The sequence below is a fragment of the Corapipo altera genome, unplaced genomic scaffold (assembly GCF_003945725.1).
Source record: "Corapipo altera isolate COAL_440 unplaced genomic scaffold, ASM394572v1 23, whole genome shotgun sequence".
Classification (NCBI taxonomy): domain Eukaryota; kingdom Metazoa; phylum Chordata; class Aves; order Passeriformes; family Pipridae; genus Corapipo; species Corapipo altera.
In genome coordinates, this window is record NW_020884878.1 from 22,078,116 (window position 1) to 22,101,709 (window position 23,594).

A 23,594-nucleotide genomic window follows, 5' to 3' on the forward strand; every position below is an offset into this window, starting at 1 on the left:
AATGGATATTGGCCATGACACCAAAATGGGCCAACATCATTCTCTGTATGAATCCTCTCACTAAAAATGCCTTAACTTACCTATCACTCCAAATGCATATAATTGACACGGTCTCAGAGAGCATTGCTTTAATACTTTAGGAAAGAAGATATGATTGTAAATACCTGACAACACTAACCTCCACAGCAACATGTTCACTAGCAATCTGAAAAAAGTACCACTAACTAAAGAACCAGCTAAAATACAATATGTTAGGGGGAGGGGGTAGGGGTGAGGAGGAGGGGCAGGTGGGTGTGAAGAGATCAGCTAGCACTTTGTACTGAAAGATATTAAGTTCCAAAAGCTATGTCAGAAGCCATCTTTGAATTCACAAGTAATGCTAACATTGTTTCTTGGCTCGCCAGAAATGGTTTGACCCCTAACAAGTACATCTGAAGTGACTACCACAGGCAGATCAGGCAGATCTTTTTCTGAAACCTCCAGACTGCTTCTTGTCAATGATGGTCCATAGCTTTGATAGAGTCCAGACTAGAGCAGGTATAATGGCAACGCTGGAAGCTGGCAGACCTGATGTCTGTAGCTGTAAAGCTGATAATTCTCAGCTGAGCTGTTTTTGTTAAAACTGACAACTGAGGCTCAGATTTGTATCCAAAATTTTCTATGTTGGACAGCTGTAAGGCATTGCTATATGAACTACCAATCACTTAATATGCTGCTATGTGACTTACATCATGAATATTGCTAGATGCAGTTACACGGATGTAACATTTAAACAATACTGTAATTACAGAGCGCCCTAAATGTGGGCTTGATATTTACCAAGATAATTCAGTTGTTGAGAATGCAAACGTATGAAAAAGGGAGATTATGACTGATTTCACAACTTTTAGCACTGGTACCTCATCTATTCCATATATGTCTTTTCTATTAAGCTACATATAATCACAAATACATTTGAAATTTGGAAGAGTTTTCATCCAGAGGGACCTTGTCATGCTTGAGAGGTGGGCTGATGGAAACCTCATCAAGTTCAGCAAAACAAAGTGCAAGGCCCTCCACCACGACAATCCCAGATACACGTACAGATTGGGTGGAGCAGTGATGGAGAGCAGCCCAGCAGAGAAAGACTATGGGGTAATGGTTGATGAAAAGCTCAATGCAAGCCAGTAGTGTGTGCCTGCAGCCTAGAAAGCCAACCGTGTCCTGGGCTGCATCAAAACGAGAGCAGCCAGCAGGTCAAAGGAGGCGATCGTCCCCCTCTACTCTGCTCTTTTGAGACTCCACCCAGAGTACTGCACATAGTTCTGGTGCTATCAACACAAGATCATGAAACTGTTGGAGCAACTCCAGAGGAGGGCCACAAAGCTGATGAGAGGACTGGCACACCTCCCCCCACAAAGACAGGGAGAGAAAGTTGGGGATGTCCAGCCTGGAGAAGATAAGGTTGCATGGAGACCTCATAGAAACCTTCTAGTATCTGAAGCAGACCTACCAGGAAGCCAGAGAGGGACTCTTCATCAGGAACTGTAGCGATAGGACAAAGAGTAATGTGTACAAATTGAAAGAGAGAAAATTTAGGTTAGATATTAGGAAGAAATTCTTTACTGTGAGGGTGGTGAGATACTAGAACAGGTTGCCCAGGGAGGTGCTCAAAGCCAGGTTGGATAAGGCCTTAAGCAACCCAGTCTAGTGGGAGGTCCCTATCCATGAGAGAGTGGGTTAGGACTAGATGATCTTTAAGGTGCCTTCCAACCTTTAACATGACTGTATGAAATGTTATTAAAAGTTTCAAAGACAAGCAGGTTATAAAGATCTCAGATTTGTTGAATTGTTTTTGTTCCCTGAAAAATAAAGCACAACTCAGTTGGGGGTTTATTTGGGGTTTTATTTGTTTGGATTTGCTTGTTACACTCAAATTAAAGTTGCATATTACCATGGAACAAAATAGGAGGGCAGTCTAGACTCTCTCTGTACTGAAGGGAAGTCTTGAAAGACTTCCAGTTACTGAAAAAAACCCGAAGTCTGTAAATATGAGCCAACATTTCTAAATCTACACAAGTGGAGTTAACAATCCCCTTTTCTATCTCCAGTCTAACTGGAATTTGTGTGCCTGATCTGATGCCATTACTGTTCTTATTCCTCATGTTGGCCATCCAGTCTTTACGTCAAATATTCAATTGTCCCTCTGCTCTAAGCATTTAAGGTATTTGCATGGATATTTCAGAAAGCCTATAAAGCAACATATGTGGTAGTAACTCATGCCTCACAACCCCACTAACAATAGCCTATGGGGAAAAAAATAAATCAATAGCAGTTAACTCCTACTTCAACACCAAAAAGTCTAAATGTCTCTGTGGACTTAACCTGTGGGGGGGAATTGTTGGGGTGGTGAGGGAGGTCAAACAAAATATGCACACTTCTTCATGAAACATGTCCCATCATGGTTCACATAACTCTTCTGACACCTTCAAGCATATAACATGCAAAATGGTTTAACATGACTTATAAAAGAATCTAGTGGTAAATTACCACTGTATCTATTTCAGAGATCCTGAGCTTGTTTCAACACGCCAAATTTGCCAGCAGAGAGGATTACCAACAGTATCAAATGGATGTAGTGGGTGTTGACTCCTAGAACAAGAACTGTTAACACTTCAAAAGCACATCATGAAGCAATGGGACCTCAAAAAGTCCCTGCCCTCACAGCTCTCTGAACTTCAATACCTGAACTTAACAACTTCGCAATCATGACACATGACAATAGGCACCACACTCAAAACTAAGTAATCAAAACTGGTTGTATAAATCCTTTGCAAAGTATTGTTTTGTTACAAGTTAGAGTGGTTTTAACCAAAAGAAAGAAAAATAAAAATCAAACCGAAAACACTCATATGAAGTTAACCCAAGCATCAAAGGTGTATCCTTGCTGTAAGTAAAGTTTTGTATTTACAGCACTATAATTTTGCAATAACCTATTAACTTTGAGAAAAATCTACCTGGTACATAGAAGGTGAGATTTTCTTATTTGTCTCCAAACTATTACATGTTTTAGGATTCACTGTTAGTATAGATAAAAGTATAGTGAAGCATATCCATGCATAGTTCCCATTTATGTGATATGCAGATGAAGAATATTTGTAGTAGTAAATAAATAAAATCATTAATAAGATGCCAGGCTATTCATAATAAAAAGGATACATTAACTTTGCACTCTTAGCTTCAGACTAGATTGTTTTCTATATCTTGTTTGTATTCTTTTAACTAATTCTTTCACCACACCGAAACGTGTATCAGTTGCTTCTGAACGATATTTTACAAAACTGAACTAAAAATGAAGCTAGACCAATGCTTACACAAGAAATGCAGCTTATTACATTTGTTGTACTCGAAATAAATATTGATTTCAATCTAAGAATGCTATGAAAGGGCTTGCATCAATTACACAGTACATCACAGTCATGATGCAAGTCACCTAATTCCAGTGATGCACACAGCAAATCAATCATTCACATCCACACAGCTTGGTGAGTCAGAGCCACCACTACTTACCTTTATCTGAACTTTTAAATACTGCATTCATTTTGGAGTGGCATTATAAAGGAAAAGGTTTACAATGAAAAAAATGTCAGCTAATCTGCCAAAAACCCTGCAGTAATTATAATTACCTCTATTCATGTCATGTGTGTTTTAATACATACACAAATGAGTAAAAGAGCCCTTAATGACAACAACATTATGAGGGGAGGTTTCCCTTTTGCATTATCTATTTATTCAACACAAAATTATTAGGCTATTGTGATAAAGCAGCTAGAGTACAATGACTTTCCTTTAATCACTAATTAAAATGCTGATTGCCTGTTGAGTGAGACGTGCAGTTATGGTCAAACACCAAGTCCTATTGTGTGATAACAGCTTGGGCTGGCCTTACAACTGGGTGGGGTTGAATCACTGCTAAGTAAACAAACCCTCTATGGCTGAAAAACACAATCCCTTCAGATCAATAAAATCCTTAAGTAACTTTTAATTTTACAGCCTTAGACAAGCTAATATTGCAGAGCACAAAAGTTCAGAGATAAAGAGACCTACCAGGTGCTGGCATAAACAAGCAATTACACAGATTATAGGAGAGCAGTACTGGGTCTGTATGAATTAATTTATTCTGTGTACAAGCTGAGGTGGAAATTAATTTCATGGGGCCAAATTCAAAGGACCACTGGGACATTATTGGCTTCATCTACTCAACTTCTAGAGTATACTCAAATTACACCTCCACAATCCCACTGATAGTGCCCCAATGCCATCAGCGGGGTTTCACAGATATAGTCAGGAGAACCCACACACTCGCATTTCCCCTACATACTTGATTTATTACAAAATAAATCAAGTAAAATAAGACCTATTTATCTACAGTCCTGTATTCCATGTAATCATTTTAAATGACAGTAAAAAAAAAATCTGCAATATGCCACTTCACATTGGACACTATTTAACATGTAATGTTATGCTCCAAGTACCAATGCTAAAAAAGAAAAAAACCTTCACATGCACACACAGAGTGTAGGACACGAGAAAATCAGCATCATGGTACTTGTCGTTTACAAAAAAGACAATTATTTTTCAAGAAAGGGTAAATAATTTGTAATTAAAACCACAATAAAGTAATAACTGATTCTAGTATTATGATCTTAATTTCATGAGATACCATTGTACAAACCTAAGGAGCATTACAGCATTTGGCACTTTCGAAAATAAGGCGGAAACCCCCATTTTATCCCAATTGTGGATTTATGAATATATGGCTTGCTGATATTCTAAGAAATCAATTTAACCCATAAAGTTAACATGGCATAGAAGGAACAAATGCACATCATTTGTCATACATAAATTCATTCCTTTAAAAGGCCATTGGTTACTCCATCCAATAAATAAGTAAGAGCAAATTTGCTTTCTTCCAGTTCAACAGGTTTATTCTCTTAACAGAAAAAATAATAATGTGCTGTTTAATGGACTAACCTTTATCATATTTCAAATAATCACATGGAGTTTGGGGTGTTTGGGCTGGTTTTGGTTTTGTTTTTTTTTTAAATACAAATTATAAGAAATTAAATTGTTGCTATACAGAGGCCAGAGAACATGCTACATCTTGCAGATTTTCAGGACTAGACATACATAAGTAAATGTCTCAGACTATCTCCCACACCCTATGACTATTATTACCAATTATTACCAATATGTAGGGAAAATCATCAAAATATTGTGGTTTCTACCAAAAGTTAAAAAAAGGTTTTGTTTCTAGATTTCTGTAGATCGTTTGGTGATCTAGCCACCATGAAACTTTATAAAAGGTACCACTATAGTAAAGGGATCACAATAATTTTGGAGACAGGGAAACTTATGATGACAGCATTGGTAGAAATACTTCAGAATGATTGATAAAATAGCTCAGGCCCTAATCTTCCATGAAGACATATATCATTCTCTGAATCCCTGCCTATGTTTCTCAGGTTTTGCAGAAGAAGGAAATGAAGGTGGCATCCAAGTACAAGACTAGAATCTAGAGCATGGGGTCTAAGGTTTTTTACATTCAACAGAATTACAAAACTTGGTTTTATTCTTCAAAACTCCCTTAAGCTTACAACTCAAATTCTTTTAACCCTTCCACTCAACACATTCAAATAACTTCCAAAGGCATCAGTTTCCTAACCACTGAACAAATACAAATTGAATGCAGTGACCCATCTTTCTAGACAGCACTGCTGCAGCTTTCTTTTGATCACTATTACCCAGCTGTCATTAAAAAGCTTTCTCTTACTGCCTACGATACTCAGGTGGCTTGGCAAATATAGAAAGTCGATTTTTAAGAGCATATTGATTATTGAACATTTCACTTTTTAAAAACCACATCTTTCTTACATAAAGAGGAAGAGACTTTGCCTAATATACCAACAGCTATGCCCTGATCAGTCCTCCCAGTGATTCAAAACTGAACTTGCAAAGATACCTGCCCACATTTTTAGAAACTTGCTACATTTGCAGTTTATGACTTCCATCTAGCTTTGGCATACACAAGCACACAAAGAATACCAAAAGTTTAGGCAAATACACATGGATTCTCCACTGATACACAAGAACATTATGCTATAATTGCAAAGGACCACTTAAATGATCTAATTACACATGGAAAACTAATATTCACTTAAGTGGAAACAAGGAACAATGAGAAACACAAGAATAAGATAAAAGAATGAACATAGACATCATCAGATAATCTTCCTAAAAGCTGAAACAGCCTGACAGGGTAGATGGCAGAAACCCACTAGCTTTCGATTATTACAACAGGAGAAAGTAGACTAGAAAATTCACTGCATATAGGTAGAAACACTGGGTGATCTAACTGGTCTTTTCCACTTTTGAATTCCATTATTGATTAGTCCTGAGCTTTAGTAGTAGTAAACCAGAGAACCAATTCATATCTAACAGCAAATATTTTTAATTCTGTTCCAAAGATCTTCATAAATATTCACTTTCTCACAAATCAGAACTGTTCTGTTTGTATCTATTCTAAATAACCTGACTGAGCACAACATTTCATAAGACAAATATATCCAAATAGAAGCATATCATAAGACAAGCATGTTATAGCCAAACAGAAAGGAGCAGCAGATGCTCAGATGCAAGAGTGGCCTTTAGAACTTTAAACCCTATCACAGAAAACAAGGGAAACAGTTAGAAGGATCCTCTAGCATCATCTCCCAAGTCATGTTGTGCCATTAGTTGAAGAGAAGCCTTACAGGCTTTTCCCCTGTGCAAAAACAAAAACCAAAAAAATCAAAAAACACTTGAAATCCCAAACCCATGGGAAAACACTTGTAATACACATGCAGTTTACACATACATGCTACACTGATGCCACAGTACATATATAAATAGAATGTGATCAGCATTATAATGCTAATATGAAGGTTGCATACTTGTGAAGTACCATGAACAGAATTAGTGTTTATGAGGAGTCTACATATCAGTACATAACTTAATGCTAACTTTATTAGCTGTTGAACAAAGCATAGATATGCACACCAGTATATTTTCTTTTTATGAAGGAATGGATCAATAAAATGAGCCAGTTTGAGATGGTACTTATTACAAGGACTGGGAAGCACACCCAAATCAGTTCAAGAAGCTGTTGCCTTCTGTATATTACTAGCACCCAGAAGTGAGTTTGTTTGACCTTTCACAGTGTTAGAAACACACTTGTAGGAGACTGAGAAAAAAAAATGTGGTTTTCTTCCATTTCCTTGTCCTATGATCCAATCTTTGTTTTTGTATTAACATGCCACACTAAGCCTTGAGTTCAGCTTGTTACCAACTACCAGGACCCCAAGATGCTTTTTCTTCTAGATCGTCATCTAACCAAGTATTTAAAATTTTAGCATCATGAAGTTTAGCACTTCACTTTAGTGAACTGTATATATTTTATTTCCTCAATTTATCAATATAATTTGGAATTCTAATCCTATGCTTTAAAATGCACACAGACCTTCCTTCTGAAAGTAGCTCTAGGTAACAACTACAAATTAAATAAATATTTCCTATTTCTTCATCCAAGGCATCAGTGAAGAAAAAAGTTACCAGGTCCTGAAGGCATCCCACCACGTCCACACTGAAACTGTGTTCACATTGCTTAATTGAGGGCATCAGTTTGGTACCTATGTAAGAATTCTAGGCTGTCCATCTGATTATGACTTTCCTCTCAATCATCAACCCAACCCCCTTTACGGTAATTTCATCATCATCATCTTTATCATAGAACAGATGAAGAAAGAATGTCAAAACTAAGATATTTACTAAAAGCTAGAATTTTATTAAAATATATGTCACATTTTGTTTCTCTGCTTCCTATGTGTCCTTATCCTATTACTGTAGGGTAGACTTGTTGACACTATGTTTATTGAAGGAGTCATGTGGACTTCTTCCAGATATTTATGAGCAATGTGTATTTTTCCAATAGATGAAGTTTGCTGATTGGTCTATTAATTGGGTCAATAAGGTTTAAAGAGAAGAATGGCTGAAAAAACAGTAGTCATAGACACCCTCTTCAGGAAACCAATTAAATGCCTAAACAAAAATTTCTGATAAGGAAAGACACTGTCAGAGGAGCCCCCTGACTCCACTAGGAACCTGGAATTATCTCTAGTCACTATTTGAGGCCTAGAGTCTTAACTTAGGCATCTAACTCGTGTCAAATTGAGCACAGCTCTACACCTGCTAGTATGCTAGGAATCTTACCAGTTCTCCATGCTGTCAGGTATGTTAGCTGCCTGACCAGTTCTCAATTACTCTTGAATATCATCAGTTGTTAAATCAGAACAAAACAAAAAAATCCCCACACTGCAACTCTACTTACCTAGGTATTTTTCATTCCTTTGTTTTTTTATATGGATGGCTGAGCTTCTCAAACTTTGGCATAGATTTTAGCAGTAAGAAATCTCATGTCTGTTAATACTTCCAGTGAAAATTAAGCAGCAAGAAGTTAACAAATTATTCTAAGAATGCCAAGGCATCTATTGGTCTCTTACCTGCTCACTAAGCAATGAGCAAGCCCTTTTTTCTTATTCTTCCTTTCTCAGTGCTTTGTCTCTTATAGCTGAATTCCACTTTGTGCCTAAGTCTTTCAGAGTTTATCTCCATTTGTCCATACCATTCTTTTATCCATCCATAACAAACTGACCCAGTTTCAGCTTTTGACAACATCCCTCAAGTTTTAAGTCACTAAAGAGTTCTGGTTTAGTTAAACCAGACTTGTGTTGAACTTTATTTCTTTATTTCTTTGCACTAGGAAAGCTAGTGTTTAGTCCTTTTGAATGTTTCACTAAAGAACTGTCTACTGCCTTCACATCACTGTGCCATGCACTTGCTTCCTACAGAAAGCTACCTACTAATTTTCCAAGTTTAATGAAGTGCACTTTCTTGAACCCTACCATCATTAATAATAGGATGCATTGCATCTGAAAGCTGCACAAACTGTCAAACTATCTGACAGAAAGGCAATGGGAAAATTAGTCAAAAACCTGAAAACTAGGAAAATGGTAGCCATGGAAATGCTAGAGACTGGCAAATAGGGCCAAGCAACTGGAAGGAGAGAAATCAGAGATTTGTCCCAGTTGGAAAAGACCTTTAAGAGAAATTACTTGAAAGTCATATAAGAAATAGTGACAATATAAAAAAGTTACAAAGCTATTAGAAAGCCTCCAAAGGAGGGCAATGGAGATGGTGAAGGGCCTAGAGGTGAAGCCAGACAAAGAGCAGGTGAGTTCACTTGGTCTGTTCAGCCTGGAGAAGAGGAGACTGAGGAAAGACCTCATGGCAGTCTACAACTTTCTCATGAAAGGAAGAGGAGGGGCAGGCACTGATCTCTTCTCTGTGGTGAACAGTGAAAGAGCCTGAGTAATTGGTCTGAAGTTATGCCAGGGGAGGTTTAGACTTGATATTATGAAAAGGTTCTTCACCCAGAGGGTGGCTGAGCACTGGATCAGGGTCCCCAGGGAAGTGGTCATAGCACCAAGCCTGACAGAGTTCAAGAAGCATTTGGACTACACTCTCAGGCACATGGTGTGACTCTCGAGATGTCCTAAGCAGGGCCAGGACTTTATGGGTCCCTTCCAACTCAGGGTTCTATGAAAGGCTGCACATTGCAGACAGCCCCAGCACTTTGGTCCTGGATTGCACAGTAGTGGATTTTTGGACCTGTCAATTACGTTAATTTATGCAAATTAAATTAATTTTACCCTAAGAAAAGTCCTATTTCCTTGGCACTAAGCATAAGTAATTACCGTTAGTGTCCATGAAAGTTATAGGTACTTGTTGAGAATGGATTAAGCAGTTTATAAATGTTTACTTGGAAGGAGAACAGAAGAGAAACAAACAACACAGAAGTCCTTGGGAAGGTAACGTATTTGGGAAAGTGGTCAGAATAGATTATCCATAGTGTGCTGCTTCACTTGCAGCCATTTCATTTCCATATATTTCTGTTCCCAAGCTGCAGAAACTGAAAAAAATTCACTTTCATAGTTTATCATCTTCAGTTCTATAATATTCAAATGTTTTTGTATTCTTAACCAGTGCTCTGGCAAACTTATTTCCTGATAGAACCGTGTAAAGAACAAGAAACTGCTTTGCCTACTGCAGAATTTGTAAGCACTAGTATTTGGGATACAACTTTGAAAATCGGGTATCTATTCAGTCAGAGAATAAAATGGATCAGAAACCCAATGGAAAGAGCTTAAATTTCACATCCCAAGTAGTCTCACAATTAGCACCTTCTAAATCAGTAAGAACTAAATTTACTTAAATTGTGATTGAAACTTTTGAATAGCTAATATGTTTGGGAAATATTTACAAATAATTCATCATGAGAAAATCTGTTACGAATTAGTATTTGTTATTTATTGCCCCTTAGCTGCAAATAAAATAGCTTGTTCATAATAATACAGAGTTTTGTGTCAGTTGCAGACTAGATTAAATGAAACTTTTGAAATGCCTAAAATAAAAGTTTTGGAAAAGTTTCCATTTACTAATGCTCTAAATGTTAAACAATTTATAAGGCCAGTCAATTTTAACTGCATAGTACGAATAAGACAGGTAGCGAGAATATAGCAAAGCCTGGTAGGGTGTATTGCAAATAACCGAAACTAAAAGTCTCCCACAATTGTTGCATGGGTAGTCTAGGATGTAACTTGGCATCACTTTATCAGTGGAAAGCTAGCCAGACCTGTTTATCAGTGGATGAAAGGCAGAACCATACCCTACCAGCTTCCAGGCCCCTCTATCTCTGTGTTTTAATTTAGTTTCCACTTACAGCAAGCTCTGCATCTGGCACATCCCTTCCCTGTGCCAGAAGGCTCCAGAAGAACCCCACATCAGAACTTCACATACTATTGTACTGTATTTAGATAACTTTTTTCATATTTTAGTGTAAAAAGAAATTAAATGCATATTTTGCTTATCTTTCATAGTATTTCAGTTTTAACTAAATATTAATAAATTGCAATGCTTTTGTTACCAGAAATAAACTTCAAAGCTCAAAAGCATTAATATATCCCAATTTGCTGCAATATTAGCTTTTCCAATAACTTTGGCTAATTTCTCTATGCAAAACCGATTATGGAAAGAAAGAACAACATCAAGTCTTTTTCACAAAATGGAAAATCCTTTCTTTAAAGCCAGGATACTGTTAAGGTGTGCAAGGATAGTCAGGTTACTTGTTCGTATAAGACATTAAGTATTTGAAGATGAATACTTCTTTAAGGGAAGAAACACTAAGATGGTGAAACATTTTTATCTGCCAGAAGGAAGCAAATCTTTAAAATGTTTGTTACATTGCAAATGCCACTCTGGACTATACAGACAGAAAACATAGATTTCTGGTAACCGGATTAAAGGCCAAGGCCACAGCTTTATTGAAATACAGTAACTCACAATACAGACTTATCTGACAGCCAATAGTCCTTGCAGCAGTAAATATTGAGAGCCCAAGGCAAAACACCACATACACTGGACCCCAAAGAAATGCAGTCCAGCCCTAATGACAAACTTCTAAGTCTACCAATACTGATGAAACTTGAACTCTTTTGTTTTGAGATATAAAAGATGCGGTAATACCTGCATATGGCAATAAAACTTTTATTTGCAGTGACTCTTCCTTTCCTGTCTTCTTACTGCACATATCAAAAAAACATCGGTGAAATGCAGTTTTAACAAAAATAAGAAGTGACAACCAGAAAAATCAAAGGTATTTGACTGTTCTCCACCAAATCTATTCAGAGTACTGAATTCCCAGCACCTTTTCAAAGGTATTCAATACCTTCAAAGGTATTCAATACTCTGTCATATTAGATAAGGTATAAATTACTTATTACTCAATTCAATTAATATAAAAAGTGTGTGCATAATTTGTCAGTGGAACCACCTATAAGTTTATGCATGCACTAATATACCTTTCTGAAAAAAATAACTTTGGTGCTTGCTGATTTCTTACCTAATGCACCACATATCTTGAGGCAGCCTAACAAAATTATTATTTTAGTAATATTATGCAAGGTCAATATTACACTCCTGTACTTCAAGGGTTATAGATCCCTTTTAATGTAAATCAAAAAAAAATAACTCGTTCCTCACATCAAGTTGTTCCACTTCCAGTTCAATACTTAAAATCAAGTCCATCAATGCTGTTTGCCTCCTCCACAAGAGTATCGCTCTGGAAGGAAAGGGCGCACTTCTAGCCTTTCTTCAAAAACATACATCTTAGTCTAAAATTTTTATTAGTTTTATAACTGAATAAGAAGCAGAACAAAGGAAATTACAAAAAAAAAGAAGCAAAAAATTTAAGTGTTATGTCCTCAGGCAACAATGCTGGGAAGAGCTATCTTGCCTGTCATTCATATTAGCTTGAACGATAACAAAATTTGGCTATATATTGTGGGTTTTATTTGTCCATATACAGATGAACCAAACAATACTTCAGTCCAAACATAAAATGGGAAGGGCAAACTTTGATATTTAAGGCCCCTTCTAACCCAAGTTATTCTATGATTCTATGAACTTGAAATCCACAAATAGGAAGAACAGTCACTAAACCCTGCTCAAAATCTACAGGTATAGGATTGGTACATCCTCTGATTTAACAGGGATCTTCCCACAACGTTATGACTTATAGGCTCCTACTACATACTATTGCCTACTAAAGTGCATAAGCAAATAAAATGCTGGTCATTCTGAGTCACATATAGGTAATAGACCAATAACTCTTTTCATGTAAAATAATGGCTAATGTTCTCAGTCACACAGAAAACTTGCATAGCTCCTGCTCTTTTTCAGGAAGATCTACAACCTACTGCAATGTTATTAGCATTTGAGAAACAAATTACTCTAAATTCTTCGAAAGTAGTCAGCTGTAATCAGTTGATACAACAAGGTCATAGGATCCAGAAGTAAAGAAAGCACAGGAGAAAAAAGTTTTGCTATTTTGAGTTAGAAAGTCTCCTTCCAATTAACCCTTGCACCAAGTTCCAAAGGCTACATGAGAAGTAACACGTTGCATTAGATTTCAGTTGTTTCTCCCTGCCGGGTAAGCTCTACATGTAAATCCATTAAGTTTTTGGAGTCTGAAACCTGTAACTGAATGCTCAGCCAAAACAGGTGACAACAAAGTTCCTACTAATCAACTCAAATTATCCAGGAAGTGAGGCTTTGCTAATGAATTATAGTAATTACCTCTAGGGATTGGTCAGTGCTGGCAGATTACTGCTTGTTCTCAGCAATAGGAGACATACAAAATATGCATGTTCGTATGCCTAACTCTCCATTCCTACAGGATTTGGAGTAGTATCTCATCTCCTTGGAACCTGAAACTCTGAGGTAACATCAAGGGCTAGACAGGCCCCTGGCCCTGAAGTTCAACACTTGACCAATAATCTGACTAGGACAGCATGAGAAATGTACTCATCAATTTCCATCATCTAACTAAAAAAATTGTGAGTCAATGTAAACGCATCACTCATCTGAAGAGGTCAGCATCATTCCTATATCCCCTGATATTTATTTGACTGTAGCTAATTGCTGGAAGTCCTGGGTTAACAAATGAGCATCGGCTCATCCTACAGCTGAGATCACCATCAATACTTGAAATTCAACGATTTAAAGAAATATTATGGTCCAAATACAGAGTTGGTAAATATACAGTGCCACCTCAGCCCCATATCGCCTTTAATAATCCAAGTAGTATACAATTGTTTAATTTTCCTGGCCCAGCTTACATGAGGTAATGACAGAAACTGCCACCTAGCCAATTTAAATGAACAATAATAAAAATATCTGAGAACAAGTTAAAAAACCCCAAAAAAACAACAAACACACAAAATTCAGAAAATAGTAAAGCACTCCCCAGCTTGCCTCAGATTATGAGAAGTGCATGGTGGTTTTGTGTGACCAGGCCACCTTATAAATATACTATTTATTCTACGGTGACCCAAGGAGTTGGGTCTTTTGTGAAAGAAGAGCGATGCTGGAAGTCCCAACATCACTTACAGCTCTGTGCATACACGCTAGAGAAGAAATACTGCTGGAGATCCCAATCAGAACTGAAGGTGAACATCAGACAGTGAAATCCAGCCTCTTTCCATAGACACAGGAAGTGATTTTTAACTCCGAAGCTCCTCTTCCCTTTGCCACCACTGTCAATAACTGAGGCAGCTCAAATCCTACTCAGGACTCAGCTCTACCAGCAGCTCCAGCTTTGGATTTGTGCACACACTTGAATATCCATTCCTTTCCATTCCCTTCTGGTGGCTCTCCAACTCTTAGCACATACATAGCAAGTAGTTTTCTTGCCACTGTGAGCTGAAAGCACTGCTGTCACTGCAGATCTTATCTAAACTCTGGAGCTTGTCTACAGACTTTTCCATAAGCTGCTGCCACCTTCTTCAGGCTAGCTGCTAGAGCGTCATAAAGGTCACTAAAGCCAGATCAGTCACTAGGATCAATTTTCCCTTCACAAAGATACACACAGGAAGAAGTGGTGAGAAACACAGGGCAGGTGTGCAGTCCCCATAGTCTTTGCACCAGCAGCACCTACGGGGTCATAGGAGTCAATTCCCACGCAGGTGAGGAACCCCATATTTGGCTAAGATGCTATGCCTTTAAAACAGACAGAACACTGGCAATGAAAAATTTCTGTTCTAGTATTTTGCTGTTCCTAGTAGGGGGAACACTTCAATCTTTTTGCAACTGCTATGAAGCTTAAACAGAGGAAATCCTACTTGGATTTCTTTTAAACCAGAATAACCTCTCAGAATATTCACGGGAAAGAGTTCATGATAGTGTTGTATTCTTTTCTGAAAGTTTAATTTAGACAACTACCAGCAGATCCGTTCATTTACACAGCAAAATCTTAAACTCTCTATTTGACTGTGCTTGCCTAAGGCATTAAGTTCAATCCACCATGTCGCACCTCAGTAACTCAACGGAGACTTGGAAATTCATACAGTCAGCTTCCCCGAGGGATTTGTTAAGTTTCACATACATTTAGTTGTGCAGTTGGCCTGTTCAAATTGATAAACTTGTTGCTCAGTGCTTGCAGATTTTGTCACTAGAAAAAATAAGTATTGGAGTGGGGGAAGAGAGGCTACTACATCTCAGTAATACTTTTTTTTTTTTAATAATTACACATGCATTACTGCTTCTATCTGTTCTTGAGAGACATTTATTTTGCGGAAGAGACAGGAAGATACTCTGGTGATGGGCACATTAAAAATGCCACAGATAGACAAGATGAATGTCATTAACATGTGAAAAATGAATAGAGCAGATAGATACAAAAATACTATATAATCCTATCAAATATAAAGGAATAATTCACCACATGAATATCCTGTGTATCTGAACAATACCCATATATAATATGCAGGTTACTGATAAAGACTTCAGTCTGGAAAAGCACTTAAACATTTTTACTTTTTAGTAGGTGAGCAGTGCATTGGAATCAATGAAATTATTCACTGGATTAGAGTTAAAGCATGTATATTATTATTTTTTTTTGGTTGAAGGCTAATATGACCCACAAGTAACTATTAGACTACTTTTTATAATGTTATATCATAAACATCAGTATGACATGTTATTACAAATAAAAGTAACTTTCCCCCCACCCAAATGATGCTTATGTATATAAGAATTACTATTACTATAAGAATTACTAACCTATAGTATATAGCACAAAACAAACCAGTTCAACCCAGTATCTGCAATGGCTTTTGTCAACACTGGCAAATGGAGCAGAAAAGCAACAGGAAAGGCTGGCTGAAGAAATAAGAAGGAAGAGCATCCTCCTTTCCAGAAGGGTAACTTTACGGACATACAGCAAGCAGAAAGCCTATGGTGCTGGCAAAGAAAATCAAGCATGGTCACAGCATCAACCCAAAGGAAGATATGATGTGTCTTTTCATCAGTCTTCAGAACACACAAATTAAAACTTTCTCTGTATCCTGCAGAGCTCCTCAATTACTTGTCATTACTATTGTGCGAGATAGAAAGCACTTAGTCCTCGGAGTGTAGCACAGATAGCACACCAGGCTTCTCTTTCCGCTATAGTGTCATGTATTTTGATGACAATCCAAAAAGAAGCAATTACTTTCTCCATCTTTTCTCAGATGCCTTTGTTATAAAATACAAAAAGTCTTATTATCAGTCCTTGCACCTAAACTGTACAAGGATTTCAAATGATGAGATGAATTTACAAGGATGATGCATTGAAATACCAATGACAGAACCACCGAACAGAACATCTTAGTTTCGTAGTTCTGCAGGGATCAGTGGTCTGCAGTTTGTGTGATACTCTTAAAAGTTACAGGTTTACACTATGTGGCTGTGCTTGTGACCTGTCAGAAAGCTGAAGATTTACAGTCTCAGAGGTGGGAATCACTGTCTGTTTTAAAGAAATCCAAAGTGTCATGATAGCCTTTTTTTTTTCTTTAAATATAATATGTTAAAAAGATCAACCTTATTTTGCATTATGTAAACTAACTTTTTTTAACAGATAAAATAATGCCAACAGAAATACACATATTTTCAAAAAGGATAAAGATCATTTAAGTTATAAAGACTTAATACAGTTAAGAGAAAATAAAGACATATATATATCAAAAGCCATTCAGAACACAAATCCTGTAAGGTCAAGTGTTTAAAAAACAAATATCTACAAAATATGTATATATATTTTCATGACAAGTTCTGAGGGAGAGATTATTTAAGGACCATGACATGCAAATTGGTATTTAGGTGCAGCAGGATGACTTAATCTTATTTTCAGAGGCAGTTATAATACCTGAGCCAATAGACAAAATCACATACACACAGGCTAGAATCTGGCTTATCACAGAAAACAACAACAAAACCCCAAACAACAACAATTAAAAACCCCAAACAAATGAGAAAAAAAAAACCACAAGAAACAAAAAAAACCACAACAAAAAAAATCTCAACACCAAAACACACGAAAAACCACCAAAATCCAACCCCCAAAATACTTCACTGCTAGTTTTGGGCCCATGTTCTCATCTTTTTCTAATTCACAAATAAGGCATCTTAGAAAGCAGAACAGGTTACAGAAGCTTTCATTCCTATTACCAGCACTGCACCTGACCCGTGAAGAAATAGGACATCATCTTCAGCTGACTCAGTGATTAGAACTTCACAAGCAATGAATATCTAAAGTTAGGGCAGCTACACTTTCTTCACACTTGAACATAACGATTGTCAGCTTGTGCAAGAGAATCTATACCAAAGGGAAATCTCCCCTTGCTCAAGTTCAAAAGAGCCAAACAACAGCCCATCTGCAGTAACCTGTCTGTCTTTTGTAACTACACTACCGTATGCTCTGCAAAAAAGGTTTTATACCTACTCAATGACATATTTATTTTTCATTTGGGAAAAATAATAAAAAGCTCACCTTTTTTTTTTCCACTCCCACTTGCTATATTTCAAGATGCAAAGCTGTTTTACAGTTATAAATATCTGACAAAAAACAAACTTCTAAACATCTTGTTGTAATTACTTTTTTGTCCTAAATTAACATTAGAGGATTGCTGTTGTTCTGCCTAAAAGAATGAATGTATTGGTAATAGCTTTGCAATCTACTATGAAACCTTCAAAAACAAGCATAAAATGTTATTTGCATAGAATTTGTTTAATCTTTTCTTTCTATGGACACAATGTTCAGTTTGTCTTTCAAATACTGGGATTGGCATATCAACTAATCCGAATGACAATGATAGCTTAGTTAAACATACAGTACACTTGGGAGATAAAGGGGATCTTCCTCAAAAAACAGTTATTTATGCAGTCCATTTCATAAAGAACTCCCTTAAGGTGGATATGAGCCACCTTTTTCAGACAGAATGGGCTCTTCCACCAATATGCATGCAACGATTGAACAACCATATGAAATGTACTTTGCACACTTGGAAGAAAAACTACGGGAGTTCTCATTTAGAGAATAATACAGTACCTAGTTAATCTACTCAATCAAGCTACCTATAATTCTCTTTTGAAGCCAACTGTAGTTTGCTGCTAAACTGCTAGTTTCTGTACCGCCTTTAAAAGAAGTAGTTGATTCTCCTGTTTGAGAATGTTATAGTTCTCAGACAACAGTATGTTTACTATCTTTAGTCATGGTCAGTTCTTCAGTGATTCTTCAACTCTTTCAGGATGAGACAAGTATAAACCAGAAAAATATCACCTACACTACTTATAAAGATCTATGATCAAGTACAAGCCTTGATAAACATGATTTTGAGTCAATGTAAATTTTATCATACTGAAATCCTCAATCACTGGTGGCCAATGAAAAACATCTTCATTAGTCACTATAGGAATGAAATAATTCCTACCATATATAACTCAACTCTAGTCCTACTCTAGTCCTATAACCCTACAGTCTTCTTATGATACCAAACATCCAAATCCTGCATGCATTTTTTAGATCAACCATCTCTCTAGAAACATCCCCTAATAGCTCACAGTCAGCTCTGGAAGCCAGCAGTTTGAAGCCAAACCTACTGGTAGAATCCATCTGCTTTACAACAGGTGTTCCCTACACAATGGCCCTAATAATGACTCAGTTGGGTAATCTTGCTTTGACTAGCTGTAAACTGATCCTATTGCACCACATACCCAACCTAGAGCTTGTATGCCGTTGTCTTCTCTACTGCTTGGTGCACAAGAAAAATAAGGCCAGGCTTAGCACCTTCCTTTGCCACACTGATATATGATGTACTTTCTGACCCCTGCAGCTGTTTCAAATCTGACTAAAATTAGACCAGACAGCAAATTCTTCAGTGAACTACAGGGTTACTGAAGAAGCAGATATGCAAGAGAGCAAAAGGAAACTGAAGCCATTTTTATGCACTAGCTCCATCCTCTACACAATTGAGCTATAACCCATAAATTATGTTTACAGTTAAGTCATGAATTGATGCTCACCTTTTTCTGTGCTTTGTTTTTGTTCACTTGTAAAATGGGAATAACAGTAGTGGACTATCTCCATGAGGACAATAAAAAAGGTGTTTATTACCATTTTAGCACCACACTAATGTTCAGGTAGCACAGTGATACATATAAGAACACAGGTACACATAGAAACCTACATAGCATAAAGGGGTTTTAAATCTCCAGATCTCCCTCCTAAATATTTTTAGATGAACTAAGAAAATACAGAAATAAAATAACAGAATAAAAGCAGGTCTTATGCAAAAATTACCAGGGTTTTTTGGTTTGGTTTTGTTTTTTTTTTTTTTGATTGTGCAGAGCAGGTGCAGTATCATTTCCCTCCTGCTGCTTGGCCCACCTGCTGTCTGCCTGATGGTTCTATCCTCACAACCTTAGTATTTATTTTCAATATGCAAACTTAAAGCTAATAATCTAATTCTTTTCATCTTTTTGTTTTACCTCAGGTATATTCTAGGTATCTCCCCAAATAACTCTGTGTGTCAAATGCAACTTCATTATTCATTCAGATTGTGGTGAAAAGAAAACATGCAGCAAAACTTTTTCATCTGAAATACTCTGTTGTACAGATGTGACTCGCTGCAGAGAGTCCAGACAGAGGACATTATGGCCCTTTCTCTGTTTTGCTTCTCATGCTGTCAGAGGCAAAAATGGGTGGTGTCTCACTTGGTGTGAGACATTGCATGAATTCATTGAATAGGTACCCAGTGTAGAAGGGCTGACAACTGCAGCAATAAAAGCCTCATGATGTGTAATAAAAATAATAAAATACTGATAATAACAATAAATTTCAAGGTATAAGTCTCCTTGGTTTTGAGCCTATAAGGTTTTCAGAGTCTCATTAAAGACTTTGACTAAAAGAAAAAAACACAAGCACAGGATGGCAGGGGATTTCAAGTAAAACATTGAGTCTCATTAACTCATAATTAGATGAGAGTTAGTAATATTGTAACAAATCTTATCATGCAAGTCTCTCTCCTCGTCCTTTTTCTTCCACAAGCTTTGTAAAAACATACTCTTTCACACAAATGTTTACTCTACAGAACTAGGCAAACCTACATGGAAACTTGCATATCTGAGAAAAATCTGTAATTTCCTGGTTCCCCTTCAGTGCTGCAGCTTGGCTGTTAGGTTGTTGGACACCTTGGTTCAGCTCTCCCCTGGCTCACCTGGGCTCCTACTCCGAGGCTGCTGTGTAAGAAAGGACCAGAGTAGGCAGCATAAACCCAGGAGGGGGTGGAAGTGCCTCCCCACAGCCTACTGCTACAAAAGCCATGCTTACTCTCCTTTGATTTAATGCTGCCACTTCAGGGATGTGTTCTCATTTTTCTGCTTAGATCACAGACTCTTATGTTGTTTTAATTTATTAAACAGAAATCTACAGTTATGGGACTCATAATCAACACCAAAATCTAGATGACACCTGCAGTATATGGCCCATACCCACATAGCACAGCTGCACTGCAAAAAAGTCTCACTCACAGCTCTCCCAGCTTCCAGTCTTCCATGCCTCCAGTGAAGGATATGGCTGACATCTGCATTTATGAAATTCCTTCCACCACACACTCTCAAGGCCAGGGTTTGGACCACTGTTCTGCCCTACAAATCCATGTATGTTTTCACAGCAATGCACCAATGTTTTGATATGAAAGCATTTATATCTGATCGCGTGAACTTAAGTTTTCCTTCTCACCTGTGAACTGAAATGAATCTTAAGCCTCCTTTTCTCTGCAATAAGAGATCTATTGATCTGCAAAGAGAAATTATTCATTAACACTACAAGCAGTAATAAAATTTAAAGTTTCATAATTCTGGACAATGAGGTCCCTATATTTATAACTGATATAATTCTTACTTCAAAACAGTTACTGATGTCACTACTGTTTATTATACTTTTTTGTTTAGAAGATATTTTCTTAAGCTTCACCTTTTTCTTTTGCTATTTTTAACACTTTTCAAATTCTTTCTTTGACTATCCCAATGAAAATTATACTATGCCAAAGAATATTGTAAAGGCTACTGTCCAAGCAATAACGTATTTGTTATTGCTCAAGAAAAATAAACACTTTTATAAATGCATAAATTGTGAGAATAATTATTTTTGTTATCAATACTATATGAAAACTAAATTGAGGTCAGACAAAATAAAAAGTAACAACTGACAATGAAAAAAACCTGAGGCTTTTTGCACAAAGCAAATATATTTGCCACAGCTTTCTCCTATCTATAGTAATGTCCTGACTTTTCTATATGTACGTAGTTTTTATATTCTGATTCCAAATGTCTCAGTTTTTAACTGTGGCTACATGCATTCCAGCACACGACAATACAACAGCTTTCTTTATTTTACTGTTCTGTTACACAGCATAATTTTATTCTTTTAATGAAAACATTTCTATAAAATCCAATAAATCAATATCTCTTAAAGATAAAAGTTTTCAGAAACATGATTTGCTCTGTTTTCTCCCTTAACTGGCTTTCTGTTTAGCATGAATTTTAAATGTAATGTTATTTCAGTCAACCAATACTTTTAAGCATGCTGAATAGTGTGGAACATTCCTTTATTCTGATGTCATGCAGAAAGCATTTTTCTCAGAAGACATCTTTTGTAGTTGTAACCAAAAGGCAAAAGAAACTGGAGATCTCAAAGGGTGGGGGGGCTGGGGGGGGGTGGGGGGTGGAGGAGGGGAAGGCTTAAACTCTCAATCCTGTCACTTCCAAAATGGTATTAAAACCACACATATTTTTGGCAGTGACCTCTTAAAATAGTCCCTTAAAAGCTAGTAGTTCTTTGCCACATTCAAGGTATTATACATATTTTTACAGGTTTTGATGAAAAATTCCTTGCATTATTGTACTGTATCACAGGGAAGTTCGCTATAGTTTCATGAAAGACGTTTTCATTTCTGACTGGCATCTTCTCAATAGCAGGGGGCCCAGGCGTACCGCTCTCTTCCAGGCAAACCTTTCTGCTCTTAAACAGTACAGCATTCATAACTTGCTTTCAGCACCGCAGGGCAGCTACACAGAAAAGTTTCTGCAACTAAATAGGTTACATCACAGAGAATTCCACTATTTGGCCAAGGTGTAAAACATAAATACACCCCTCACTCACTTCTGCACCTTACAAAAATGAAATAATATCTGGCTCAAAGACATGCATTTCCACATCACAGCCTGGTAGGTTGTATTTTTTAACGTGTTTATTATGTATCATCACTCCAATTAAACACATGAAATGGATAAATCAACTACAGAAGAAAGGAAGCATGAAAAGGTCTCAACAGAATAAATACAAGTACTGGCAATAACTTTTGTTTCTGCAAATACTCTGAATTCTCACTGTATGAAACTGTACTTTATGCTGAATGTGACTCTCTCTTTACTACCTCAACTATCTCAGAGGTCTAGACATAAAGGGAAGGCATAATAAGGTAAAATTCCTTAAAAGCATCATCAACATGATTCAGGAACAGGAAATCTTACAAGAAACAAAGCTTGGTAATTCTAAGATAACTGATGAAATTATAATTAATAAAAATTTTGTATCATCATGTGCTAGTCTACTGGAGCGTTCCACCAAGCTATAATTAGAGAAGGAAAAGAAAGCATTTTGCAAGTACTTTTAAAAATGCTCTTTTTTTTTAAAGATCTTTATATACTCAGAATCATACAATCAAAGAATCATAGAATATCCTGAGTTGGAAGGGACCTACAAGGACCATCAAAGTCCAACTTCTGGTCTTGCACTAGACCACCCCAAGGATCACATGATGTCCCTGAGAGTGTTGTCTGAATGCTTCTTAACTCTGGCAGACTTGGTGCTGTGACCACTTCCCTGGGGAGTCTGTTCCAACATCCAACCACTTTCTAGATGAAGAACCCTTTCCTAATATCTAATTAGATAACTCCTAATATCTTATTAGATAACTCCTAATATCTTATTAGATAACTCCTAATATCTAATTAGATATCTAATATCAGCCTCAACAAAGACATCATTGCACCAGGGAAGTGTCACATGTTATCAATATAGAAGTACATACTACATACACACATATATATGTACACAGCCTGTTTGAACTGTGAAGTTCCAACTGTTGTTGCCATCTCAAGTAATAACACACAAGTAATGTAAACTTCTGTGTTCTGCAAATATAGAAATACAGATACATTAGGTTGTGTGTGTTATTGGATGTTATTCTTGGACTGAGCTGTTGGTCATTTACATATATATGTATAATAAATAATATGCAGAAGATAAAAATGTTACCTTACCATTCATAATAAACACACACCCCTTTTTTTCCTGCATACCTACCGATAAATACACTGGCTGCAACATATTCTGCCAAAAACTTACCATATTTCAAGTAGACAAATGCCACATAGTTGTCAAAAAACTGCAATGTTAATGCAGGAAAAGCCTGGTTTCTATTATCTTTTCTGTAGAAATATCTCAAGAACACATTCTGCCAGAGATAGGACTTGGGACAACCTTGTCTTTTCATGTGTAATTTGGAACTGAGATCCAAGTC

The 23,594-nt window shown here is 36.8% G+C and overlaps 1 protein-coding gene across 8 annotated transcripts in view; it reads right to left on the reverse strand.

The window, feature by feature from the left end:
• The window catches only part of NPAS3 (neuronal PAS domain protein 3), a 612,015-nt gene that overhangs the window by 554,199 nt on the left and 34,222 nt on the right, over window positions 1–23,594 (reverse strand). For 2 of the 8 annotated variants that reach the window (XM_027638242.1, XM_027638241.1), the window contains exon 2: window positions 20,750–20,806. The exons of the other annotated variants lie outside the window; for them this stretch is intronic. In XM_027638242.1, the coding sequence (XP_027494043.1) occupies window positions 20,750–20,806 (57 nt within the window). The remainder of the gene's footprint in view (window positions 1–20,749; window positions 20,807–23,594) is intronic. 8 annotated transcript variants of the gene reach the window in all.